Source organism: Myripristis murdjan, chromosome 23, assembly GCF_902150065.1.
Source record: "Myripristis murdjan chromosome 23, fMyrMur1.1, whole genome shotgun sequence".
Lineage (NCBI taxonomy): Eukaryota > Metazoa > Chordata > Actinopteri > Holocentriformes > Holocentridae > Myripristis > Myripristis murdjan.
The window spans coordinates 27,871,957-27,896,956 of NC_044002.1; the positions used below are offsets into that span (position 1 = coordinate 27,871,957).

Consider the following 25,000-nt stretch of genomic DNA (forward strand, 5'->3'; position numbering starts at 1 on the left):
CAGGTCTTAAATACAGAAATGAATAAACAGCTCGGATTCACTTGAGCAACACGACAGCGGCATGTTAAGGAGCACACGGTGAGGAGAACCAAAATAATGGAGCTGGGAGGGCCTACATTCAGAGGAACAAACTCATAATTCCTGAGATTAAAATCATAAATACATTTAAACACAATGAGCTCTATTTTGAGAGTATGAGCTCTGGAAAAAAGTCTGTCTGCTCCAGGCTCCTGGCTCTAAAGGCTTGTTGTTTTCTCCATGAGGATCCGGAGCTTAGAGGGGCTTGTCCTGAGTCTCCTCATGAATCCTGGCTGTGTTTTGGGCAGTGAACACTGCAAAAACGCAAAATCTTACCAAGATTATTTGTCTTATTTCAAGTCAAAAATGTCTTATTTCTAGTCAAAATATCTCATTACACTTAAAATAAGACATGATCACCTCAGAAGTAACTTGTTTATAGACAATTGTCTCTTGTTTCAAGTGAAAATTTGCTTGAAACAAGTGAAAATTTGCTTGTTTCATTGGCAAAATTTGTTCCTTGTTTCCAGCTAATTTTCACTTATTTCAAGTGAATTTTCACTTTTTCCACTGATTTTAAGTGTAATGAGATATTTTGACTAGTAATAAGACATTTTTGACTTGAAATAAGACAAAAAATCTTGGTAAGATTTTGAGTTTTTGCAGTGAACCAATCAGAGGCCGTCTCCCGTCCCCTCTAACAGCCAGGTGTGTCACACCTTGGTGGGCTGCTGTTCTAATGGAGGATTCTCCAGGTAAGAAGGAAGGAGACGGAGTGAAAGCTCCCGAGCAGATCAGGACTCCATCTGAGCTCCCTGAGGTGAAGCAGCGTCCCTGTGTGTGGGACAAGCAGAGCGGACGCTCGCCGGCGCCCCCTATGGAGGACTTTGCTGTTTCCACAACGTGAGAGTGACAAACCGAGCCGCTTGGAAACTAGAAAAGACACTTGAGTCGAGCTTTGCCCTGAATGGAAGAGTTTCTCTCTCGCTGCCTTGTTCAATGGTCGATGGTTTATTAGTTTACAATATTTTAACCCTTTAATGGCCGGACCAAGAACAAAACATGAGAAAATTATTTCCTTGCATATTTTAGTTATTTGGGACACAAATAACAAAAAAAAAACATGTTTATTTTAAAAACTGACCACATAGTTTTATTTTTACAAGCCTCTACCAAACGGTTGAGTTGGCCTTTAAGGGTAACAGTGCATGTAGTTCACAAAAAATCAAAGTCATGTAAAATGTTTATTTATTGACAATTTATTGACACATTTAAAAAGACATTGTGATCTACCATACTGAAGTGGCCTGACAACAAAGAATAGGCCTTTAAAACTTCTAAGAACTGGTCTAAAAACACGTTTTTCATGTTGGTAATCATTTCCGTATTTGTGTCACATTCATTTCTAGCTATATTCATTTCCTTTAATTAATTTATCCATTTCTGTATATAATCTCTGTAGTCATCCAGCTAGCTAGCTAATGTCTATAAAAGTGTCACAAATCCAATGGTATGATGATAATTTCACTGAATATGTAATGTTTACCATTAATTGTATCATAAACAACAGTGGAGGCATAAAAAGATGTATTTTTTATAGTAATAATCAATTTGAATCATATTCAGTCATTATTACTACTTGAACCTTTAAAGGCCAAATCAACCGTTCGGCAACAACTACACAGCAGCTCAGCCTGAAGCCATCGGCCTCAAAACTACAGCAATCTAACAGATAATTAATAAATAAATCACAACTTACTGACCGCAGGTCGCTCTCACCAAACACACTCACTCACACACCCGACTCCCAGCATGCAGTGCAGAGAGAGAGAGAGAGAGAGAGAGAGAGAGACATAGGACAGGCAGAGAGAGAGACAGGACAGGCAGAGAGAGAGAGAGACAGGACAGGCAGAGAGAGAGAGAGAGACAGGACAGGAAGTGCAGAACGTGGTGCTTGATTTCATCGAAACTTTTACCTCCGGGAGACTGATCCCAGCTGATCTGATCCCAGCTGATCTGATCCCAGCTGATGGATCCCAGCTGATGGATCCCATCTGATGGATTCCAGCTGATGGGTCCCATCTGATCTGATCCCAGCTGATATGATCCCAGCTGATGGATCCCAGCTGATGGATCCCAGCTGATCTGATCCCAGCTGATCTGATCCCAGCTGATCTGATCCCAGCTGATGGATCCCAGCTGATCTGATCCCAGCTGATCTGATCCCAGCTGATCTGATCCCAGCTGATGGATCCCATCTGATGGATCCCATCTGATGGATCCCATCTGATGGATCCCAGCTGATGGATCCCAGCTGATCTGATCCCAGCTGATGGATTCCAGCTGATGGATCCCATCTGATGGATTCCAGCTGATGGATCCCATCTGATGGATCCCAGCTGATCTGATCCCAGCTGATGGATCCCAGCTGATGGATCCCATCTGATGGATCCCATCTGATGGATTCCAGCTGATGGGTCCCATCTGATGGATCCCAGCTGATGGATCCCAGCGGATCTCGGGGTGTGAGGCAGGTATTCTGTGCTGGTGGGCTGAGGGGGCGGAGCCAGAATCCCACTGGGAACAGTCCTGTTCTCACAGGGGTGCCTCTGAGCAAGGCACTGTGGGTAACACGCTCGTTAACCCGTGAACACAGATACAGGAAACATCTTTCTTCTTCTTCTGTGTCCTGCTCTGTCCATCCGGAGGGGGCGGAGTCAGCGAAGAGGAAGAGTGAACCTCCTCAGGCAACAAGAGGAACCCCAGACCCTAACCCTAACCCCAGAGGACGAGGACTCTGGGACGAGGACGAGGACTCACGCCCTCTCAGGCGCCCCTCGGCCTCCTCAGGCTCCTCCTGTTTGTTAAAGGAAGATTCCACTCAATTTAAACACAAACACACCTGTTCCACCTGCTGGTTCTGCTGCTGTTCTGTTGTTTTCCAACCAGTGTCTGGTTTAAGGACCCTGAACACACCACCGCTCAGGAGCGTCTGTGTTAAAGACCCTGAACGCACCACCGCTCAGGAGTGTCTGTGTTAAAGACCCTGAACGCACCACCGCTCAGGAGTGTCTGTGTTAGAGACACTGAATGCACCACCGCTAAGGAGCGTCTGTGTTAGAGACACTGAACGCACCACCGCTAAGGAGCGTCTGTGTTAGAGACCCTGAACGCACCACCGCTCAGGAGCGTCTGTGTTAAAGACCCTGAACGCACCACCGCTCAGGAGCGTCTGTGTTAAAGACCCTGAACGCACCACCGCTCAGGAGCGTCTGTGTTAAAGACCCTGAACGCACCACCGCTCAGGAGAGTCTGTGTTAAAGACCCTGAACGCACCACCGCTCAGGAGCGTCTGTGTTAAAGACCCTGAACGCACCACCGCTCAGGAGCGTCTGTGTTAAAGACTCTGAACGCACCACCGCTCAGGAGCGTCTGTGTTAAAGCCCCTGAACGCACCACCGCTCAGGAGCGTCTGTGTTAGAGACTCTGAACGCACCACCGCTCAGGAGCGTCTGTGTTAAAGCCCCTGAACGCACCACAGCAGAGGAGCGTCTGTGTTAGAGACTCTGAACGCACCACCGCTCAGGAGCGTCTATGTTAAAGCCCCTGAACGCACCACAGCAGAGGAGCGTCTGTGTTAGAGACCCTGAACGCACCATACTGTGTTGCAGAGTTGGACTTTAAGAAGTTTGTTATGAGAACGACCAGAAAAGTCTATTTGAAGAATTCCTGCAGAATCCACATGGAGATCAGCTAGACAGGACAGACAGGGCAGAGAGAGAGACAGGACAGACAGGGCAGAGAGAGAGACAGGACGGGCGGGCAGAGAGAGAGACAGGACAGAGAGAGAGAGAGACAGGACAGACAGGGCAGAGAGAGAGACAGGACAGACGGGGCAGAGAGAGAGACAGGACAGACGGGGCAGAGAGAGAGACAGGACAGACTGGACAGAGAGAGAGACAGGACAGACGGGGCAGAAAGAGAGACAGGACGGGCGGGGCAGAGAGAGAGACAGGGGTGTCTGCTGTGGGACGAGGCTCCGCCCCCACAGCCGCCGCCCCGCCCCCTGCTCATGTTCTGGAAGCATCCGAGCGTCAGAACCCACAGAAGAACGTTCCACACAGCACTGAGACCGGAGAACAGCTTCAGTGTAGCAGCTGTATGCACACACACACACTCACACACACACACTCACACACACACACACTTACACTCACTCACACACACACACACACACACTTACACTCACTCACACACACACACACACACACACTCACACACACACTCACACACACACACACACACACACACACACACACTTACACTCACACACACACACACTCACACACACACACACACACACACACACACACACACACACACACACACACACACACACTCACACACACACACACACACTTACACTCACACACACACTTACACTCACACACACACACACACACACACACACACACACACACAGATGTCTATAGGAAATGCTGAAAGCGAGTGTGTCCGTGGTGAAGATGAAGACGTCGTGTGTTTGAGCTACAAGATGGAAAAACATGGAGCCTTGACAGTGTGTGTGTGTGTGTGTGTGTGTGTGTGTGTGTGTGTGATTCAGCTGGATCCTCATTTCATAGATTACTGTCAAACCCTGTCAACACACACACACACACACACACACACACACACACAGGAGTCACTGCATATGTCAGTGGCTGCATTATGTGTGGAGAGAGAGCCTTGGGTTGTGAACATCCCCCTCAACTGTGTGTGTGTGTGTGACTCATCACACACACACACACACACACACACACACACACACACACACACAGAATGCATTCAGACAGCATAAATAAACAACAGAATCCAGAGTCTCTCTGCTGAATGTATGACAATGTGTGTGGGTGTGTGTGTGTGTGTGTCTGTGTGTGTGTGTGTGTGTGTGTGTGTGTGTGTGTGTAGGTGATCCATTATTTAGGACACGATAATATGCTGAATATAGCTCCTACACACGCACACACACTCAGGGCTCTCCCTCTCTGCAGGCTGAGAGGGGGTGTGAGCGCCCCCTGCTGCTGCTGCTTGCTCTGGTCATTTGGCTGGTCCAGAGTGGAATGGCGACCCCGGGCCCGTTGCCATGGTGACGACCCGGGGCAGGACGGCGCTGCAGCGTGTCTGCGCTCTGAGAGTGTGTGTGTCCTGCTGTGTGCCACACACACAGCCACACACACAGCCACACACACACACACCGCCGCCCCAGTGCAACCCTGCAGACCAGAGTCACATGACCAGAAACAGAAATAAGAAATATCAAAATATTTGGCTCAGAGTTTTGTACAAAAAAGTATGTGCATTATTTATAAAATTGTGGGGGAAAAAAAGAAGCAGTACGTGTGTGTGTGTGTGTGTGTGTGTGTGTGTGTGTGTGTGTGTGTGTGTGTGTGTGTGTGTGTGTGTGTGTGTGTGTGTGTGTGTGTGTGTGCTGAGCTCCTGGCTGGACGGGTCGCCCCGCCTCAGCAGGATCCTCTCCTCTGCATCTGCTTTCCACTGTACATGGATCACATGTTTAATATTTAACAACAACAACAACAACAACAACAACAATATAGAGATAATCTAAGTACGAAGTAGTCAAACTTAAAAAAAAAAAAAAAAAAAGGAAAAGGGGGTGAATTGGTGACCTCTGACCCCGCCTGGTCCAGCCTGCTAACCCCGCCCCTCTGCAGAGAACGGGAGCTCCATTCAAACACACCAAACTCCGCGGGATGCGCCACTTGGCTCGGAGTCAGTGACAGAACAGAGCCGAGAGACAGAACCCTGCAGAACCCTGCAGAACCCTGCAGAACAGGAGAGCGTTCCCCAGCAGCACCCAGCAGAGCAGAGCGGCTCGGAGCAGCACAGCGGCTCGGCAGGAACCAGCAGGAACCAGCAGCCTAACCCTCACCGTCAGCGGCTAACGGCTAACAGGAGGCTAACAGGAGGCTAACGGCTAACGGCCAACACAGCGACATGGCGAGCGCCTCGTACCACATCTCCAACCTGCTGGAGAAGATGACCTCCAGCGACAAGGACTTCAGGTAAACCCCGCCCGGGCAGGGGGCTGCCGGCCCCCCCCCCCCCCCCCCCCCCCCCCCCCCGGGCGGACGGATCTTTATCCTGCGGCAGAGCCGCGGCTGGCCGGCTAACCCGAACCAGCCGAGCCGCGGGCCTCCGGCTGCCATGCTAGGCTAACGGCTAGCCTGCCACCTGTCTGCAGAGCGTCACGGTGTGTGTGTGTGTGTGTGTGTGTGTGTGTGTGTGTGTGTGTGTGTGTGTGTGTGTGTGTGTGTGTCAGGTGAGCTGCAGGTGGACCACCGGTCTGCCCGCCCCGCCGTGAGCAGCGGTTAGCCTGCATGCTAATCAGGCTGCTAACGCTAACCTCTGTCATTCCGCACGCTAGCTAGCGTGATGTTAGCTAGCGTGATGTTAGCTAGCGTGATGTTAGCTAGCGGCTGTAGTTGGCCGGCCTGTCGGGCTAACCGTGACGACAGCATCATGACTAACCAGCTAGTTAGGGTTAGGGTTAGGGGCTCTGGGTTAGGGTTAGGGCTCTGGGCGTGTTAGCTGTCAGGGCTCCGGGCGTGTTAGCTGCAGTTAGCAGTGGGTTTGGGAGCGCTAACGCGTCGCTAGCTAACATGCTGCAGCAGGGTGTGGTAGCATGCTAACAGATAATAACAGAAGGTAAACAACAGGAGCCATGAAGCTGCTCCACCTGGGCAGAGCTGCAGCCAATCAGCGAGCAGCACCTGCTCCTGTCAGGCTGACAGGTTCTGTAGGAACCCGCCGGAGTAGGTCAGCTGTGTGTGTGTGTGTGTGTGTGTGTGTGTGTGTGTGTGTGTGTGTGTGTAGAAAGCCTCAGTGAAAACATTTCCTACATTCTGCTCTATAAGCAGTTCAGCGGCAGAGTCAGCGCAGGTGTGTGCACATCCAGGTGTGAGCTCAGGTAACAGGTGTAGGAGAACAGCTGCCTGCCATCTTGTACAAGTGTGAGTTTTTTTTTTTTTTTTATAATATACGAAATATTATATGTTGTTTAATGTGAGGAAACAGAGCAGGGTTTGAGGATGTAGGACATGTTTTCACCTGGGCAGGAGCCGGGCTGAATAATGTGTAAACTGGTTATTAAGGTTGGGTGATGATTGTGTATCCTGAGTGTATTCTGACCATTAATAGAGTAGAAAGCCTTTATTGTCATTGTACAAGTACAACGAAATTAGGAGTGCTACTGCCGAGCAGTGCAATCCAAAAGACAATGACAGACAACAAGAACACATCCAATAAATGTGAAACTAAAATAAATACTAGAATTGATATTGCACTTAAAAATGCTGGTGTATTCTGAGTGTACATGGTATATTCTGCGTGTACAGGGTGTATTCTGCGTGTACAGGGTGTATTCTGAGTGTTCAGGGTGTATTCTGAGTGTTCAGGGTGTATTCTGAGTGTTCAGGGTGTATTCTGGTTGTTCAGGGTGTATTCTGGTTGTTCAGGGTGTATTCTGCGTGTACGGGGTGTATTCTGAGTGTACAGGGTGTATTCTGGTTGTTCAGGGTGTATTCTGGTTGTTCAGGGTGTATTCTGCGTGTACGGGGTGTATTCTGCGTGTACGGGGTGTATTCTGGTTGTTCAGGGTGTATTCTGGTTGTTCAGGGTGTATTCTGGTTGTTCAGGGTGTATTCTGCGTGTACGGGGTGTATTCTGGTTGTTCAGGGTGTATTCTGGTTGTTCAGGGTGTATTCTGCGTGTACGGGGTGTATTCTGAGTGTTCAGGGTGTATTCTGCGTGTACGGGGTGTATTCTGCGTGTACGGGGTGTATTCTGAGTGTACGGGGTGTATTCTGAGTGTACGGGGTGTATTCTGCGTGTACGGGTGTATTCTGGTTGTTCAGGGTGTATTGTGCGTGTACAGGGTGTATTCTGGTTGTTCAGGGTGTATTCTGCGTGTACGGGGTGTATTCTGCGTGTACGGGGTGTATTCTGAGTGTTCAGGGGTGTATTCTGAGTGTTCAGGGTGTATTCTGCGTGTACGGGGTGTATTCTGCGTGTACGGGGTGTATTCTGCGTGTACGTGGTGTATTCTGTGTGTACGGGGTGTATTCTGGTTGTTCAGGGTGTATTGTGCGTGTACAGGGTGTATTCTGGTTGTTCAGGGTGTATTCTGGTTGTTCAGGGTGTATTGTGCGTGTACAGGGTGTATTCTGGTTGTTCAGGGTGTATTCTGGTTGTTCAGGGTGTATTGTGCGTGTACAGGGTGTATTCTGGTTGTTCAGGGTGTATTCTGTGTGTACGGGGTGTATTCTGAGTGTTCAGGGTGTATTCTGCGTGTACAGGGTGTATTCTGAGTGTACAGGGTGTATTGTGCGTGTACAGGGTGTATTGTGCGTGTACAGGGTGTATTGTGCGTGTACAGGGTGTATTCTGAGTGTTCAGGGTGAATTATGACTGATGTATTCTCACTGTATATTAACAACTGGCCTAGTTGAGATGTTAATATAAAGTGTATTGGACTTTGTTTATTCGTGCAGATGTTGCTGAAAGCAGAAATCAACCCTTCAGGATGAGAGCTCTCGTTAGCTTTTCTCCTGGAAATGACAGTAAATGTAGGAAATGAGCAGCAGCCTCAGTGGCAGGTGTTGTGCGGCTGCTGAAAGCTCTTCAATAATTCAAACACAAGGCCTTGAAATGTTTAAGCGTCTTATTAGAGGTCTTGCTTTTCACCGTGTTCCACAGCTTTATTTTTAAATAGTGTCTCTTTAGTGAGGATATGAAATAAGATGGGTGCTCAGGAGCAGTCAGATCTGCTGTCACTCTTACTGTCTGTCTGCTCGGGCTGATCGACAGCTCTGTTCCTGTGTCTTGGTCTCGAAATGGGATGCAGATTCAGTTGCAGGCGGCATCAACCAGCCACAGCACGAGTTTGTCATGTTGGGATCTCAGACTAATTCATGCAAACTTAACCAATCACCACAATCCTGTCATAATCTGTCATTTATCGAGTATGCAGCTAATTTTCCAGAGGAAGAAGGTCTTTCTCTCAAAACCCGCTCAGTCAAACCAAACGTTAACAAAGCGGGCCTGCAGGGCTGTGTTCAGGCGAGCTGGGGAGCAGAACTGCTGACAGCTCATCATGTTGTTGTCACGGCAAGATGAATATTTGAGATAAACATATCACAGAGGACTGCGATAAGTAACTCTGAATGACTTGGAACATGCAAACCTAAATCAGCACCGAACCCCCAGGACTCCATCCTCCGAGCCCGTAGCTCTGCTGATTCACACCAGAGGAACACAACACTGTAAAAAATGTCCAGCCTGACATGTCACAGCTGTAAACAATGACAAGTAAAGTCAGTGGACTGCTGTTAAAAAAACCTGGACCCCAACACTGAACACCTGCCTGTGTGTCTGAGTAGCAGGAGCACTGAGCAGTACGACGGCGTATTAGGACCAAGGTCACAGATTTATGAGGAAAAAACTCAAAATTAGTTTCTCTCCTCCTCTCTGTGCGTGGCTCCACCTGTGCTGCCCCCTGCTGGCCTGCAGCTGATCCCCTCAGCAGATTCTACAGGAACAAGGAGATCCTACTGACCTGAGCCCAGAATCAGCAGATTGTTTTCTTCTGAATCGGCCCAAGTCACAGCAACGTCTCTTCAGAGTCCAGATGCTGAGGAGGAGGTTGGGGTTCTGGACTCAGACCAGCAGGATTTCCTTCTGACTGGATCCCACAGGAGCAGAAAAACTAGTTTCACTTTTTTTTTCTCCTAAATTTGTGCCTTTATAATCTCAAAATTTTAGTTTTTTTCTCATAAATTTACCACCTTAAAGTGTTTTTTTTTTTTTTTAATTTCTTCTGCAAATTTCTGACTTTATAATCTCAGAATTTTCCATTTTTGTCTTTGAATTTTATTTTAAATATATTTTTTTAATTTACCACTTTAATCTCAGAAATATGGAGGTTTTTTTCTCTGAATATTGCCGGGCAGGGAGATGTGGCCAGAAAATAACATCTTGATTTTCTTTTTTCACACGTTTCCTGCTTCATGTTTTTAATGATGGGCATCTGTGCGTGCATGATCATAGCACGGTGATTCATGCATGCATGTTCTGTGTGGTTATGACGTGATAATGTTTTACATCAGTTTAAAACATAAATGTGACCCCGGACGCTTCAGTTTACAGTCCTCACGTACAGAGGAGGCTGAGGAGGGAGGGCATGAACATAAACTGATTTAATCTCTGCCTGTCTGCCTCTCTCTCACCTGTCTGTCTGTTTGCCTGGCTGTCTTTCTGCAGGTTCATGGCCACTAATGACCTGATGTCTGAGCTGCAGAAAGACTCGATCAAGCTGGACGACGACAGCGAGAGGAAGGTCGGTTTGTTTCTTCTGGATCTATTCAGCCGGGAAGTTCCCACCAACGCAAAATGTTGAATAAAAATAATCTCTGTAATGTGATCCAAAACCTAAATATGTGTCCAGGTGCTTTAGATGTAATAATTATGTCATAACTGAAAACATTTTAGCATTCCAGCTGTGACTGGGTGATATGAACAGAATATGATATGAAGAAATATCACTATATTACAAATACCTCTATCGATATTGTAGGGATTTTTACTGGTGTGTTCATCCGGTAGGCCTATTTTTCTTTTTCTATTTTTTTTTTTATCTTTAATAATTTGGATATTGGGACCAAGCAGCTGGAGACAAATATCAGAACAGCTGGAAGAACCTGATGAGTTCATCAAACTGCCTTTCTTTACTGTAATGAAGCCTTTAACAGCAGGAAAAGACACATCACAGTGTTATGGTGTCTAAAATCTCAGACCTGTCCTGCCTCTGATCACGATGTTGATGGAGTATCGATCGATCAGCCAGCCCAAACTCAAAGTCCAGCTCTAAACATAATACAAAGCCCAGAGCAGCTGCTCCATACGGACGTGTTACTGAGTGGAGGCTCTGCTGGGCAGACGCCCGGGCAGTGCAGCTGTGAAGGATGAACACTAGACGGCGCCAAAAGGCTGCTGAATGTCCTCCACCATGAGCGCCTGCAGCCTGATCAGTTACTGTGAGAGATGCTGGGCGGATGTTTCTCCTCCCCTGTCGTGATGCTGATCACACAGCAGCATGGGATCATGTGTCGAACATAAAAACAAAACCTCAAGTGTCATTTGGGTTTTTCTACTTGGTTATGGTTCCAGTTGGTGATACATTTCACATCTGGTCCATACTGGTCCATACTGGTTTACACTGGTTCATACTGGTCCCCAGCTGTGTGCGAGTGTGTGTTAGAAGCTGTCAGGTTAATGAGTTTTGAAGAAGCCATCGTCCTGATTGGTTGGTCGGTTGATTGACAGGTGGTGAAGATGATTCTCAAACTGTTGGAGGACAAGAATGGAGAAGTTCAGAATCTGGCCGTCAAATGGTGAGTGTGCGCACACACACACACACACACACACACACAGACACACCTGTCTGAGTAAATGTTCTGACTGCTGGAACACACACGGTCTGCTGGGTGTGTTTGTTTCCTCCTGTGTGTGTGTGTGTGTGTGTGTGTGTGTGTGTGTGTGCAGCCTGGGCCCCCTGGTCAGTAAGGTGAAGGAGTACCAGGTGGAGACGATAGTGGACACTCTGTGCACCAACATGCTGTCAGACAAGGAGCAGCTGAGGGACATTTCCTCCATCGGCCTGAAGACCGTCATCGGAGAGCTGCCGCCCGCCTCCAGCGGTGAGTACTGCCAGAGTACTGCACAGGGTACTGCACAGGGTACTGCACAGAGTACTGCACAGGGTACTGCACAGGGTACTGCACAGGGTACTGCACAGAGTACTGCACAGGGTACTGCACAGAGTACTGCACAGGGTACTGCACAGGGTACTGCACAGGGTACTGCACAGGGTACTGCACAGAGTACTGCACAGGGTACTGCACAGGGTACTGCACAGAGTACTGCACAGGGTACTGCCAGAGTACTGCACAGAGTACTGCACAGGGTACTGCCAGAGTACTGCACAGGGTACTGCACAGGGTACTGCCAGAGTACTGCACAGGGTACTGCCAGAGTACTGCACAGGGTACTGCACAGAGTACTGCACAGGGTACTGCACAGGGTACTGCACAGGGTACTGCCAGAGTACTGCCAGAGTACTGCACAGGGTACTGCACAGGGTACTGCACAGGGTACTGCACAGGGTACTGCACAGGGTACTGTACAGGGTACTGCACAGGGTACTGCACAGGGTACTGCACAGGGTACTGTACAGGGTACTGCCAGAGTACTGCACAGGGTACTGCACAGGGTACTGTACAGGGTACTGTACAGGGTACTGCACAGAGTACTGCACAGAGTACTGCACAGAGTACTGCACAGGGTACTGCACAGAGTACTGCACAGGGTACTGCCAGAGTACTGCACAGAGTACTGCACAGGGTACTGCCAGAGTACTGCACAGGGTACTGCACAGAGTACTGCACAGGGTACTGCACAGGGTACTGTACAGGGTACTGCCAGAATACTGCACAGAATACTGCACAGGGTACTGCACAGGGTACTGCACAGAGTACTGCACAGAGTACTGCACAGAGTACTGCACAGGGTACTGCACAGAATACTGCACAGAATACTGCACAGGGTACTGCACAGGGTACTGCACAGAGTACTGCACAGGGTACTGCACAGGGTACTGCACAGGGTACTGCACAGGGTACTGCACAGGGTACTGCACAGAGTACTGCACAGGGTACTGCACAGGGTACTGCACAGGGTACTGCACAGAGTACTGCGAGTACTACAAACATGATTCCTGGAGCTGCCACCGGTGTCACCAGTGTCCAAGAGTACTGTACAGAGTACTGTGAGCATTACACTTAGTACTACTAATAATACTTCTAGAGCTGCCAGTGGCATCCAGGGGTAAAAGTACTGCACAAAGTACTGTGAGTACTACAAATACTACTGCTAGAGCTGGTGGCATCCAGCAAATAGGAATACTACACACATTACTGTGAGTACTATAAATAATGGTTCCTTGCCTGTGTTTTGTGGTATAAATCTACTGCAAAGCTCATTGTGAATATTACTCCAACCCCTGCAGTAGTACTGCTAGTAGTACTACACTACTACTGCTAGTACTGCTGCTGGAGTAGTAATTACTGAGTATTATGAACAATACACACACACATTTTGATAAGCCACCGCCCGTCTGTCTCTCTGCCTGTCTGTCTCTCAGGCTCAGCTCTAGCAGCCAGTGTGTGTAAGAAGATAACGGGTCGTCTGACGAGCGCCATCGCCAAACAGGAAGACGTGTCAGTGCAGCTGGAGGCGCTCGACATCATGGCTGACATGCTCTGCAGGTACCTGTCTGCCTGCCTGTCTGTCTGTCTGTCTGCCTGTCTGCCTGCCTGCCTGTCTGTCTGTCTGTCTGCCTGTCTGCAGTCAGACTGATCCTGATTGTCTCAAGGCTCAAAACAAGAAGGCATACTGTTTTCTGATTGGTGGAGACATGCATGATCAGCCAGCCAATCAGATCATTCACTCCAGTTAACTCTTTGTGTGTGTGTGTGTGTGTGTGTGTGTGTGTGTGTGTGTGTGTGTGTGTGTGTGTGTGTGTGTGTGTAGACAGGGAGGTCTGTTGGTGAACTTCCATCCGTCCATCCTGAGCTGCCTGCTGCCTCAGCTCACCTCCCCCAGACTGGCTGTCAGGAAGGTACGTCCGACCTCTGACCTCTGACCCAGCCGGGGGTCGGGGGGTGGGTGGATGGGGTGGGTCGGGGGTCGGGGGGGGGTCATGGAGTTCAGTTCCAGTGTCACACAGCTTTGATTTTTCCCCACATGCAGACTGTGGCTGACATGAAGCCGTGTCCCCCTGACCTCCTCAGATAGCTGCTGTGTGTTCAGGTGTCTCTGATGGGGCTGTAGGTGCCGCCTCGCACAGCCGTGGCCTTGCAGGGCCGCTGGTTTTATATAAACTGATGTTGGTGATGTTGCAGAGGACCATCATGGCTCTGGGACACCTGGTGATGTCCTGTGGGAACCTCGTCTTCATCGACCTGATTGAGCACCTGCTGACCGAGCTGGGACGCAACGACAACATGTCCACCACCCGAACCTACATCCAGTGCACCGCCGCCATCAGCCGGCAGGCCGGGCACCGCATCGGTGAGAGAGAGAGAGAGAGCGAGAGAGAGAGAGAGAGAGAGAGAGAGAGAGAGAGAGAGAGAGACTGAGACTGAGACTGAGACTGAGAGAGAGACTGAGAGAGAGACTGAGAGAGAGAGAGACTGAGACTGAGAGAGAGACTGACTGAGAGAGAGAGAGAGATTCTGTCTCCTACTGTTTTAATATTGATTTAAATGAACTAGTGAAAAAACGAGAGCATTCTTCATCCCCTTGTGTCGCCCTACAAACCAGTGGAACCAGTGTCTGCTGTATGCTGATGATGTGGTTCTGCTGCCTCCTCCTGAGGAAGGCTGACAACACCTGGAGTCAGTCAGACCAGGGGCCTCATGTATAAAGACTTGCGTAGATTTCCTACTAGAAAATGGCGTACACTCAAATCCAGAAAACGGCGTACGCCCAAAAAAATCCAGATGTATAAATCTGTGCGTACACATGAATCCAAGCACATTTCCTTTGAACATCCCGATCAACATGGAATTGAGCGCACATGTTGGCGTACCCGACCCCTCCCTTTCCACGCCCCTATTTAAATATGCAAATCATATTTAAATGAGCCCGGCACCTGAGATTGCCCTCTCTGCATGATCAGAAAACTACAACCCTTGACATGAATAAGACCGAAAAAAGAGAAATTTCACGGAATGTGAATTAGAGACGTTCCTCACTGAGGTGTAGGCGCGCAAAGATGTCCTGTTTGGCACGCTGTCCAACACGAAACGCAAGAGGAGTGAGCGGGAGAGTGTGTGGGGCTGTCGGTGCTGTGGGGTCGGAAAGGCGTACACACGCTGAATTAAATGCATTGGTGAATACGTGAATTCTGTGTCCTTGCCTCTTTTAAATGGTTGAAATCAAATGTTGCCGGGCCGAATGGCCTCGCGGGTAAGATGTGAATTCATTAATTGCTTGTTAATTTTATACACCACTTACACGGATCTAGTTGTAAATGAATGCAGAAGTGCGCCGGGGAAAAGGTGAGGATGATTAAGACATTTCACACTTTACGCACAGGTTTATTAATATTTTTTAGCAGTTCTGCTTTATTTGATAGTCACAATAGAGATACACAGGGGACGACATGCAGCAAAGGAGCTGAGGCCGGATTCGAACCCCGGTCACTGCGATCGGGACTGAGCCTTGGTGCACGGTACGCGCTCTTGGCCGGTGAGCCACCGGGGCGTCCGACGCACGGCTCTGTTGACATGAGTACTTTACACACAGAGACAATCAGAAAGCTCTGAAGCTGTAGTTTAACCAGCAAAAAACAGCAAGTCACTAACTTGAACCACAGACTGGTACTGATGCTGTGAAGACACGATCATATCTGGGGGCGCACATGCTCAATGCGCATGAGGGGGCTTAATATTAGGACAATTAAACGAATAAATTATTTACTCACCAAGAAGCCACCTATCGCGCACAGTGCCAGTTTGTAGTCTGCTCCCTTCAGAATGTATGAATCGTGCGTTGAACCAGGCCACGGCACCGGTATTTTCATCATTTTGACATACGGGTGTATTAATTGTTGATCAGTTTTAATTGTTCATGTGTCTGGGACGAATTGTTTTCATATTATCAACAGTTTCCCAGCATCACCTCTAAGTGTCGCCAAAGGAACAATTGCTCATTTCACTCTTTATACATCTGAACCTTGCCGTGGAAAAGGGCGTACGCCACGTTTTTGTGCGTACGCACGCTTTATACATGAGGCCCCTGGACTCTGACTGAGGAGCTCTGGGAACCACAGCCATAAACATCAGTTCAGTCTGGACAGAGTGACAGTAGAACCTCATTAGTTCAAGAGGCAGTTTTCAAACGGCTGTGCATCAGAGCTGAGAGACGAGTCAAGACGAGCATTTTATGAAATTTAAAAACATCAGACATAGACATTCCAATTAAAACGGGATTAAAAATGTTCAAATCAGTCATAAAACTCACTGCCCTACCTGGCAGTGAGGTATGGAGCCCCCAGAACCCCAAACCACCTGGCCCCCACCTGGCCCCCAGAGCCTCATGACAGACCCCAAACCACCTGGCCCCCACCTGACCCCCAGAACCCCAAACCACCTGGCCCCCACCTGGCCCCCAGAGCCTCAGGACAGACCCCAAACCACCTGGCCCCCAGAACCCCAAACCACCTGGCCCCCACACCTGGCCCCCAGAGCCTCAGGACAGACCCCAAACCACCTGGCCCCCACCTGGCCCCCAGAACCTCAGGACAGACCCCAACCCACCAGACCCCCACCTGGGCCCCAGAGCCTCAGGACAGACCCCAAACCACCAGACCCCCACCTGGGCCCCAGAGCCTCAGGACAGACCCCAAACCACCTGGCCCTCAGACAGACCCTGAGCAGGTCCAGGTCCAGACTCAGACAGACCCTGAGCAGGTCCAAACTCAGACTCAGACAGAACCTGAGCAGGTCCAGGCTCAGACAGACCCTGAGCAGGTCCAGGTCCAGACTCAGACAGACCCTGAGCAGGTCCAGGTCCAGGCTCAGACAGACCCTGAGCAGGTCCAGGCTCAGACAGACCCTGAGCAGGTCCAGGCTCAGACAGACCCTGAGAAGGTCCAGGTCCAGGCTCAGACAGACCCTGAGCAGGTCCAGACTCAGACAGGCCCTGAGCAGGTCCAGGCTCAGACAGACCCTGAGCAGGTCCAGGTCCAGGTCCAGGCTCAGACAGACCCTGAGCAGGTCCAGACTTAGACAGAACCTGAGCAGGTCCAGGTCCAGACTCAGACAGAACCTGAGCAGGTCCAGGTCCAGGCTCAGACAGACCCTGAGCAGGTCCAGACTCAGACAGACCCTGAGCAGGTCCAGGTCCAGGTCCAGGCTCAGACAGACCCTGAGCAGGTCCAGGTCCAGGTCCAGGTGTGGACACCAGGGAGGACAGACGGTGCTCAAGTGGAGACAGAGCAGCACTTTCTGCTCCACTGTCACAAACAAAGCAGAGACATTTTCCTCCCCACATTTAGAAGTTCAGGATCAGGATGTGGGACACTCAGAGGGAGAGACAGGCTGAGAGACGGAGACAGGCTGAGAGACGGAGACAGGCTGAGAGACGGGACAGGCTGAGAGACGGAGACAGACTGAGAGACAGACAGCTGCTGACTGGAGGCTCCTGCCTCTAGCTCTCACTGTTTCACTGTGTTTTATATCTGTTAGTTACTTTGGCAGTATAATGACTGTATTCTCATGCCAGTAAAGCTCTTTAAACTGAGAGTGAGAGACAGGCTGAGAGGGAGAGACAGGCTGAGAGACAGACAGGTCCTGTGTTTCCTTAAGGGAAGCAGCAGTGTGTTCATGTTTCTGATGTTCATCCTGGGTTTTGTTTTGACTCTCCAAGGAGGTAAAATGTTTTACTCGCAGAAGAGTGCACACTAACCACCTGTCTCTCCACCTGTCTGTCTGTCTGTCTCCTCATGTCTGTCTCTCCACCTGTCTGTCTGTCTCTAGGTGAGTACCTGGAGAAGATCATCCCCCTGGTTGTGAAGTTCTGTAACGTTGACGATGATGAGCTCAGAGAATACTGCATCCAGGCCTTCGAGTCTTTTGTCCGCAGGTAACACACACACACACACACACACACACACTCACACACACCCCAAAACACTGTAACAGCACTGCATCCAGGTGATGGTTGTAGTTTCAGGTGTGGTCAGGAGGTGAGGTGTTGTTTATTGTTTGTTTGTTTGTTTGTTGCGTTCAGGTGTCCTAAGGAGGTGTACCCTCACGTTCCCACGGTGATCTCTCTGTGTCTGCGCTACCTGACCTACGACCCCAACTACAACTACGATGACGAAGACGAGGACGACAACGCCATGGACGCAGAGCAGAACGATGAGGACTACCAAGGTACACACACACACACACACACACACACACACGCGCACACACACGCTCACGCGCGCACACACACACACCTGCACAAGTGGCTGTGTAAGCTAACCATCAGCCTGTTTGTGTGCCGTGTAGCAGGAGCAGTGCATTCTGGTCCTAACGATATGACATGTGTTTGTGTTTTCCTGCCTGTCTCTCTCTCTGGCCTGTCTGTCTCTCTCTCTCTGTTCTGTCTGTCTCTCTGGCCTGCCTGTCTGTCTCTCTGGCCTGTCTGTCTCTCTGGCCTGTCTGTCTGCAGGCAGTGATGATGAGTACAGTGATGATGACGACATGAGCTGGAAGGTCCGCCGGGCGGCTGCAAAGTGTTTGGACGCCGTCGTCTCCACGCGTCACGAGATGCTGCCCGAGTTTTACCGCTCGGTGTCTCCGGCGCTCGTCTGCCGCTTCAAGGTCTCGCCTCCTCCCCCGTCACCGCCACCACCTGTCTGTCTGTCTGTCTGTCTGTCTGACTGACTGACTGGAGCCGTCTGTCTGCCTGTCTGTCTGCAGGAGCGGGAGGAGAACGTGAAGGCGGATGTTTTCCACGCCTACCTGTCGCTGCTCAAACAGACCCGCCCCGCTCAGAGCTGGCTGGCCGATCCAGACGCCATGGAGCAGGGAGACACCCCGCTAACCATGCTGCAGAGCCAGGTCTCACACACACACACACACACACACACACACACCATGCTGCAGGTGTTCTATAGTTTCATGGAAAACACCTGGAATATTCAAGAACTTATAAGATCATATGATCCCATGTTCAGATTAGGGGCGGCAAAAATGGAAAATTTTCTTGGTCGACCACTGTGCATGTTGGACTCCGGCAGGGCTGCCCTTTATCACCGGTTCTGTTCATAATCTTTATGGACAGAATTTCTAGGCGCAGCTGGGGGCCGGAGGGAGTCCTGTTTGGGAGCCACAGGATTTCATCGCTGCTTTTTGTGGATGATGTTGTCCTGTTGGCCCCATCGAGGCAGGACCTTCAGCATACACTGGGGCGGTTTGCAGCCGAGTGTGAAGTGGCTGGGATGAGAATCAGCACCTCCAAGTCCGAGGCCATGGTTCTAGTCCGGAAAAAGGTGGCATGCCCTCTCCGGGTTGGTGGAGAAGTCCTGCCTCAAGTGGAGGAGTTCAAGTATCTCGGGGTCTTGTTCACGAGTGAGGGAAGGATGGAGCGTGAGATTGACAGGCGGATCGGTGCAGCCTCCGCAGTGATGCGGTCGGTGTACCGGTCCGTCGTGGTGAAGAAGGAGCTGAGCCGAAAGGCGAAGCTCTCGATTTACCTGTCAATCTACGTTCCTACCCTCACCTATGGTCATGACCGAAAGGACAAGATCGCGGATACAAGTGGCCGAAATGAGTTTCCTTTGCAGGGTGGCCGGGTGCTCCCTTAGAGATAGGGTGAGGAGCTCGGTCACTCGGGAGGAGCTCGGAGTAGAGCCGCTGCTCCTCCGCATCGAGAGGAACCAGTTGAGGTGGCTCGGGCATCTGTTTCGGATGCCCCCTGGACGCGTCCCTGGGGAGGTGTTCCGGGCATGCCCCACCAGGAGGAGGCCCCGGGGAAGACCCAGGACACACTGGAGAGACTATGTCTCTCGGCTGGCCTGAGAACGCCTTGGGGTTCCTCCTGAGGAGCTGGCGGAAGTGTCTGGGGAGAGGGAAGTCTGGGCATCTCTGCTCAGACTGCTGCCCCCGCGACCCGGCCCCGGATAAGAGGCAGAAGATGGATGGATGGATGGACCACTGGGCCTCATTAATCGGTTTATTTCGGTTAACTGAGAATATTATTTGACCGTCTGTAAAGTTTACAGACGGCGACTGTGTCCGTTCTGTAGCACGGATCTCCCCTCAGGCCCCAAACCAGTTCAGACAGAAGATAATATGGAACACCTTTCATCCCCAAGTCAAATATTGTACAGAGCCTACATGATATCCTACTAACATTATGTAATTTACGCATGCCGCTTAACGCGGTGTAGAAGAAATCTCTCTCTCCTCGTGAAAAATCTTGTTTTCAAAGTCAAAACCACGACCAAGAGTCGTGGTTTTGACTCTGGCAGACTTGCAGGACAAACTTTGTTCAAACTCTCCGTGATCACCATGAGCTCGGCTCGCTTCTCCGGTCTGTCTCTACGAGCTGAGCTCTGAGCGTGATGATGTAATCCAAGCCCGGCAGAGCATCCCGTCGCCATGGTTACCGTATTAAACTGTATGTGGGTTCATGAGCAATTTCTTAGCTTAACTTTACAGAAATTACGGTATTTACAATCTGACGTGTGCATCTGTGTCGGCGACGACACGTTCGGCCTTAAAATTAACCGACAAGATGATTCGGTTTAAGGTCAAAGGTCAACAAGCGGACAGACGGCCTCCGGTTAGCATCCCATGTTCAGATGCTTTTCTGAACTTGTGCTTACACCCACTTCAGCGCCCGATGACACCTGGGAGTGAAGTGCTCCTCCTCCTCCTCCTCCGCCAGGGAAAATAGTCCCTCAGTGGGGGAGCGTTCTGCTGCCTGTTATCAGCTGTGTGCTTTGTGAGTGTTGAGGACTTTGAACTTGATGAGGCGGCTGCTCCAAACACAAAGTCACAGTGTGACTTTCTGTGAAACCTCGAGCTCCCTGCAGGATTTGATTTGGTTTGTGGACGTGGGAGACGGGAGCGGGTTAGACCCTCTGAGGAGCCTTTTTACTAAGGAGGTCTGTCCTGAGCACCATGGAGAAGGTGTTAGAGGGCCGCTGAGAGGACCTCTTACAAACCGTCACTGCCTCTGATAGCAGCTGACAGGGAGGAAGTCAAAGCACTGACCCTAACTCTGCCCCAACGGTACTGTCCTGAAGCTAGGGGGACAGGAACAAACAGTTTAGATGTTTCACTTCAGAATAAATATCTGAATGAAACAGGTGAGGTGCTGTTATACAGGCAGGTAACACATCACATTCTGAGTGTGCTCAGCTGGAGGCGCCTCAGAGGGAACCAACGAGAGCGACTTCCTGACCCCATCAGACCCCATCAGACCCCATCAGACCTCATCAGACCTCATCAGACCCCATCAGACCCCATCAGACCCCATCAGACCCCATCAGACCACAGCAGACCTCATCAGACCTCATCAGACCCCATCAGACCCCATCACACCCCATCACACCCCATCAGACCCCATCATACCTCATCATACCTCATCAGACCTCATCAGACCTCATCAGACCCCATCAGACCTCATCAGACCCCATCAGACCCCATCAGATCCCATCAGACCCCATCACACCCCATCACACCCCATCACACCCCATCAGACCCCATCATACCTCATCAGACCACAGCAGACCACATCGTCCAGGCTTTGGTTTCCACGCTCATGAATCACTCTGATAAAACCTCCTCAGCACCCTGCATCCAACACAGGCTACACCGTTTTTCACCTGTCTCTCTCTCTCTGTCTCTCTCTCTCTCTCTCTCCCTCTCCATCTCTCTCTCTCTCTCTAACTCTCTCTGTGTCGGTGTCTCTCGCCCCTGCAGGTTCCCATGATAGTGAAGGCTCTCCACAAGCAGCTGAAGGAGAAAAGTGTGAAAACGCGTCAGTGTTGCTTCAACATGCTGACGGAGCTGGTGAACGTCCTGCCAGGAGCCCTGACCCAGCACATCCCGGTCCTCATACCAGGTACTACTGCGGTACTACTGCGGTACTACTGCGGTACTACTGCAGTACTACTGCAGTACTGCTGCAGTACTGCTGCTGTACACAGGCAGCACATACAAGCACTTATACTCAGTGGTGCTACTACGAGTATTTCATACATAAAATCCCTGTAATGGCAGCAGCATATGTACTTATACCCTAACGCCCCCACCAGCATACTGCAGTACTGGCAGTACTACTTCCAGCACTTTGAGTTTCCTTCTGTCTGAGTCAGTTAGTACTGCTAGTACTGGTAGTAAGAGTACGATGTTCTGCAGGTACCATCTCTGAGCAATACATCAGTACCTGTGTTAGTACTGCTAGTGTGGGTGGTAGTACCAGCAGCAGTACTGTTTGCAGTACTCGTAGTGACAGTACGCCTTGTTGCAGGTATCATCTTCTCTCTGAACGATAAGTCCAGCAGTTCCAACCTGAAGATCGACGCGTTGGCGTGTCTCTATGTCGTCATGGTAACGCACCCCGCCCATGCCTTCCACGCCCACGTGCCGGCGCTGGTCCCGCCCGTGGTGTCCTGCGTGGGCGACCCCTTTTACAAGATCACGTCTGAGGCGCTGCTCGTCACCCAGCAGCTCGTCAAGGTAGGAACCCAACACGCTGCCACCACCGCCGCCGCCTGGCTGCATCCGCATGATCCCACACTGTTTCTCTGTCCCGCAGGTCATCAGACCTCTGGACAGCCAACAGGACGGCTCGGAGACCTTTGACCCCTCCCCCTACATCAACGACCTGTTCACCTGCACCATCAGACGCCTGAAAGCAGCCGACATCGACCAGGAAGTCAAAGAACGAGCCATTTCCTGCATGGGACAGATCATCTGTAACCTAGGTAACCACCGCATCCCAATTACAACGGTATGATGTCATCTGGGCCGCAGCTTCGTGTTTGGCTCATCACACACTCTTCCTGTGTCGTTGCCTAGGCGACCGCCTGCCCACCGAGCTTCCTGGAACTCTGCTGATCTTCCTGGAGCGGCTGAAGAACGAGATCACCAGGTTGACCACCGTCAAAGGTAAGCCCCGCCCACCAGGCTGACCACCGTCAAAGGTAAGCCCCGGCTGGGCAGCCACGGCTCTCCCCTTTGCAGACACGCCCACCTTCTGCTAATCCCATGCAGTTTGGGCCCCAAAGCCTGCAGTCCACATGTGTTCTTGTGGCCTGTTGTAAAATGGTGTGTGTGTGCAGACTGGGGCTGCATCCGTTGGCTTTGACTGGAAAGCTGAGACTCTTGTGGATTCAATGAGCCACATTTGATTCCTGTGTGATGATGTTGGCCCCCATAGCAGCCATTTCACTGCAGGCAGAGACTTTTGTCACACTGGACGTCGCTGGAGAAAATGACCTCTAGTGACCTCTAGGAGAATCACAGCCTCATCAGACTTTACACACACAAACTAGAGGAGGATTCAAGAAACACACATCACAATAAATCCTAATATTGATTCACAGTACTTAAGAATCACAGTACATATACAGTGACACCTCGTCCCGGCCCCACTGACGACTGTAAAGGTTAAGCCCCGCCCACTGAAATAGCACAGAGGACAGTTGACTCGGGTCAGTAACTGTGTTTCAAAGGATGCTGGTGATTTTGTGACTGATAATTGAAATGGACTGAAGTGCAGTTTGTTGTTGAAATGAAACTGAACTCAGAACTCAACTTGTTTTCTGGAAGGTTTTTTTCCAAGATTTTCCAAGTTTGTTAAAGGGAAGTTGTAGCATTTCTGTTATGATGGAAGCATGGCGTGTTTTCTAAGGGAGTTGACGTGTGTGTCTGTGTGTGTGTGTGTGTGTGTGTGTGGTTCAGCTCTGACGCTGATTGCCGGCTCTCCGCTGAACATCGACCTGCGGCCCGTTCTTCCTGACGCCGTTCCCATCCTCGCCTCCTTCCTGCGTAAAAACCAGCGAGCTCTTAAGCTGTGCACGCTGGCGGCGCTGGACATCCTGCTGAGAAACTACAGGTACTGCACCTTTAACTGCCCATCACACTCTGTCACATCCCTGCACATGTTGGACTGTATTGTTCTGTTTATGTATATATTACATTATAAAGTCAGGGCTCAATTATACATTGTTTTTTTATCAAAAGGGAGAACTTGTGACCAAACGTTGTCAATAAAGTTTCATGGAGACGCCCTGGAAAACAAATTGGATTTCCAGATGTAAGAAATCATGTTTGTGTGTTACAGGCCCCATAAACGACACCTTCATCATTTTAATAGCTTTTTCATTGCACGTGAAAATTTGAACAGAACAGTTATCGTTCACATGAAAATTGTTAATGGTAAAGTAATCACTAGATGTGTTTGGGTTTCTGGCTCACCCCGTCACACCGTGTGCCTGTGCAGCTTTAGACGGTCTGCAGGTCAGGAAATGATGATCAGGCCTTCTGGTCCGTTGTCTGTCCTGGTATTTGTTGTTTGAAAATGAGTTTGTGCACAGAGGTGAGGCGTTGGAGCGTCCTCAGGCCTGAGCTCGGCTGCAGGCGTGTTGTTGAAAATGTGAGCGCTCCTCAGACTCTGAGCGGATTAACCCTGTGCATGCTGTGGTTCCAGCTCGGCGGTGACCCCGGCCATGGTGGACGCCGTGCTGGCTGAACTCCCCCCCCTGATCTCGGAGAGCGACATGCACGTGTCCCAGATGGCGCTGAGCTTCCTGTCCACGTTGGCGGTGACACACCCGTCGTCTCTGGGCCAGCTGAGCGGCGGGAACATCCTGGTCCAGCTCATCGCGCTGGTTCGATCCCCGCTGCTGCAGGGCGGGGCGCTGGCCGCCATGCTGGACTTCTACCAGGTCTGTGCCTTCATTATTATTTATTATTTATTTATTTATTTTGATGAGGCACAGTTATGATGAAGCAGCTTGTTTTTCTTCAGATTCACCAACAGAACTGTGTGTGTGTGTGTGTGTGTGTGTGTGTGTGTGTGTGTGTGTGTGTGTGTGTGTGCAGGCTCTGGTGGCCACAGACACCCCTGGTCTGGGCTACATGGACCTGCTGAGGATGCTGACGGGTCCAGTTTACTCCCAGAATGCCGCGCTGCCTCACAAGCAGGCGTACTGCTCCATCGCCAAGTGTGTGGCCGCCCTGACCAGAGCCTGTCCCGCAGAGGGCCCCGCTGTGGTGGGCCAGTTCATACAGGTACCTGTCTGCCTGTCTGCTCACCTGTCTGTCTGTCTGTC

General features: G+C 50.4%; 1 protein-coding gene across 1 annotated transcript in view; it reads left to right on the forward strand.

Moving 5' to 3' along the window:
• Positions 1 to 5,737: 5,737 nt before the first annotated feature.
• Positions 5,738 to 25,000, forward strand: part of cand1 (cullin-associated and neddylation-dissociated 1) — a 27,441-nt gene continuing 8,178 nt past the window's right edge. The window contains exons 1-18 of the mRNA XM_030046247.1: positions 5,738 to 6,101; positions 10,357 to 10,432; positions 11,419 to 11,486; positions 11,638 to 11,792; positions 13,295 to 13,418; positions 13,684 to 13,771; positions 14,055 to 14,223; positions 17,697 to 17,802; positions 17,950 to 18,095; positions 18,379 to 18,530; positions 18,630 to 18,770; positions 21,642 to 21,783; positions 22,192 to 22,400; positions 22,480 to 22,648; positions 22,743 to 22,832; positions 23,628 to 23,781; positions 24,376 to 24,613; positions 24,771 to 24,959. Coding sequence (XP_029902107.1) covers positions 6,034 to 6,101; positions 10,357 to 10,432; positions 11,419 to 11,486; positions 11,638 to 11,792; positions 13,295 to 13,418; positions 13,684 to 13,771; positions 14,055 to 14,223; positions 17,697 to 17,802; positions 17,950 to 18,095; positions 18,379 to 18,530; positions 18,630 to 18,770; positions 21,642 to 21,783; positions 22,192 to 22,400; positions 22,480 to 22,648; positions 22,743 to 22,832; positions 23,628 to 23,781; positions 24,376 to 24,613; positions 24,771 to 24,959 — 2,484 coding nt within the window. The 5' untranslated portion in view covers positions 5,738 to 6,033. The remainder of the gene's footprint in view (positions 6,102 to 10,356; positions 10,433 to 11,418; positions 11,487 to 11,637; positions 11,793 to 13,294; positions 13,419 to 13,683; positions 13,772 to 14,054; positions 14,224 to 17,696; positions 17,803 to 17,949; positions 18,096 to 18,378; positions 18,531 to 18,629; positions 18,771 to 21,641; positions 21,784 to 22,191; positions 22,401 to 22,479; positions 22,649 to 22,742; positions 22,833 to 23,627; positions 23,782 to 24,375; positions 24,614 to 24,770; positions 24,960 to 25,000) is intronic.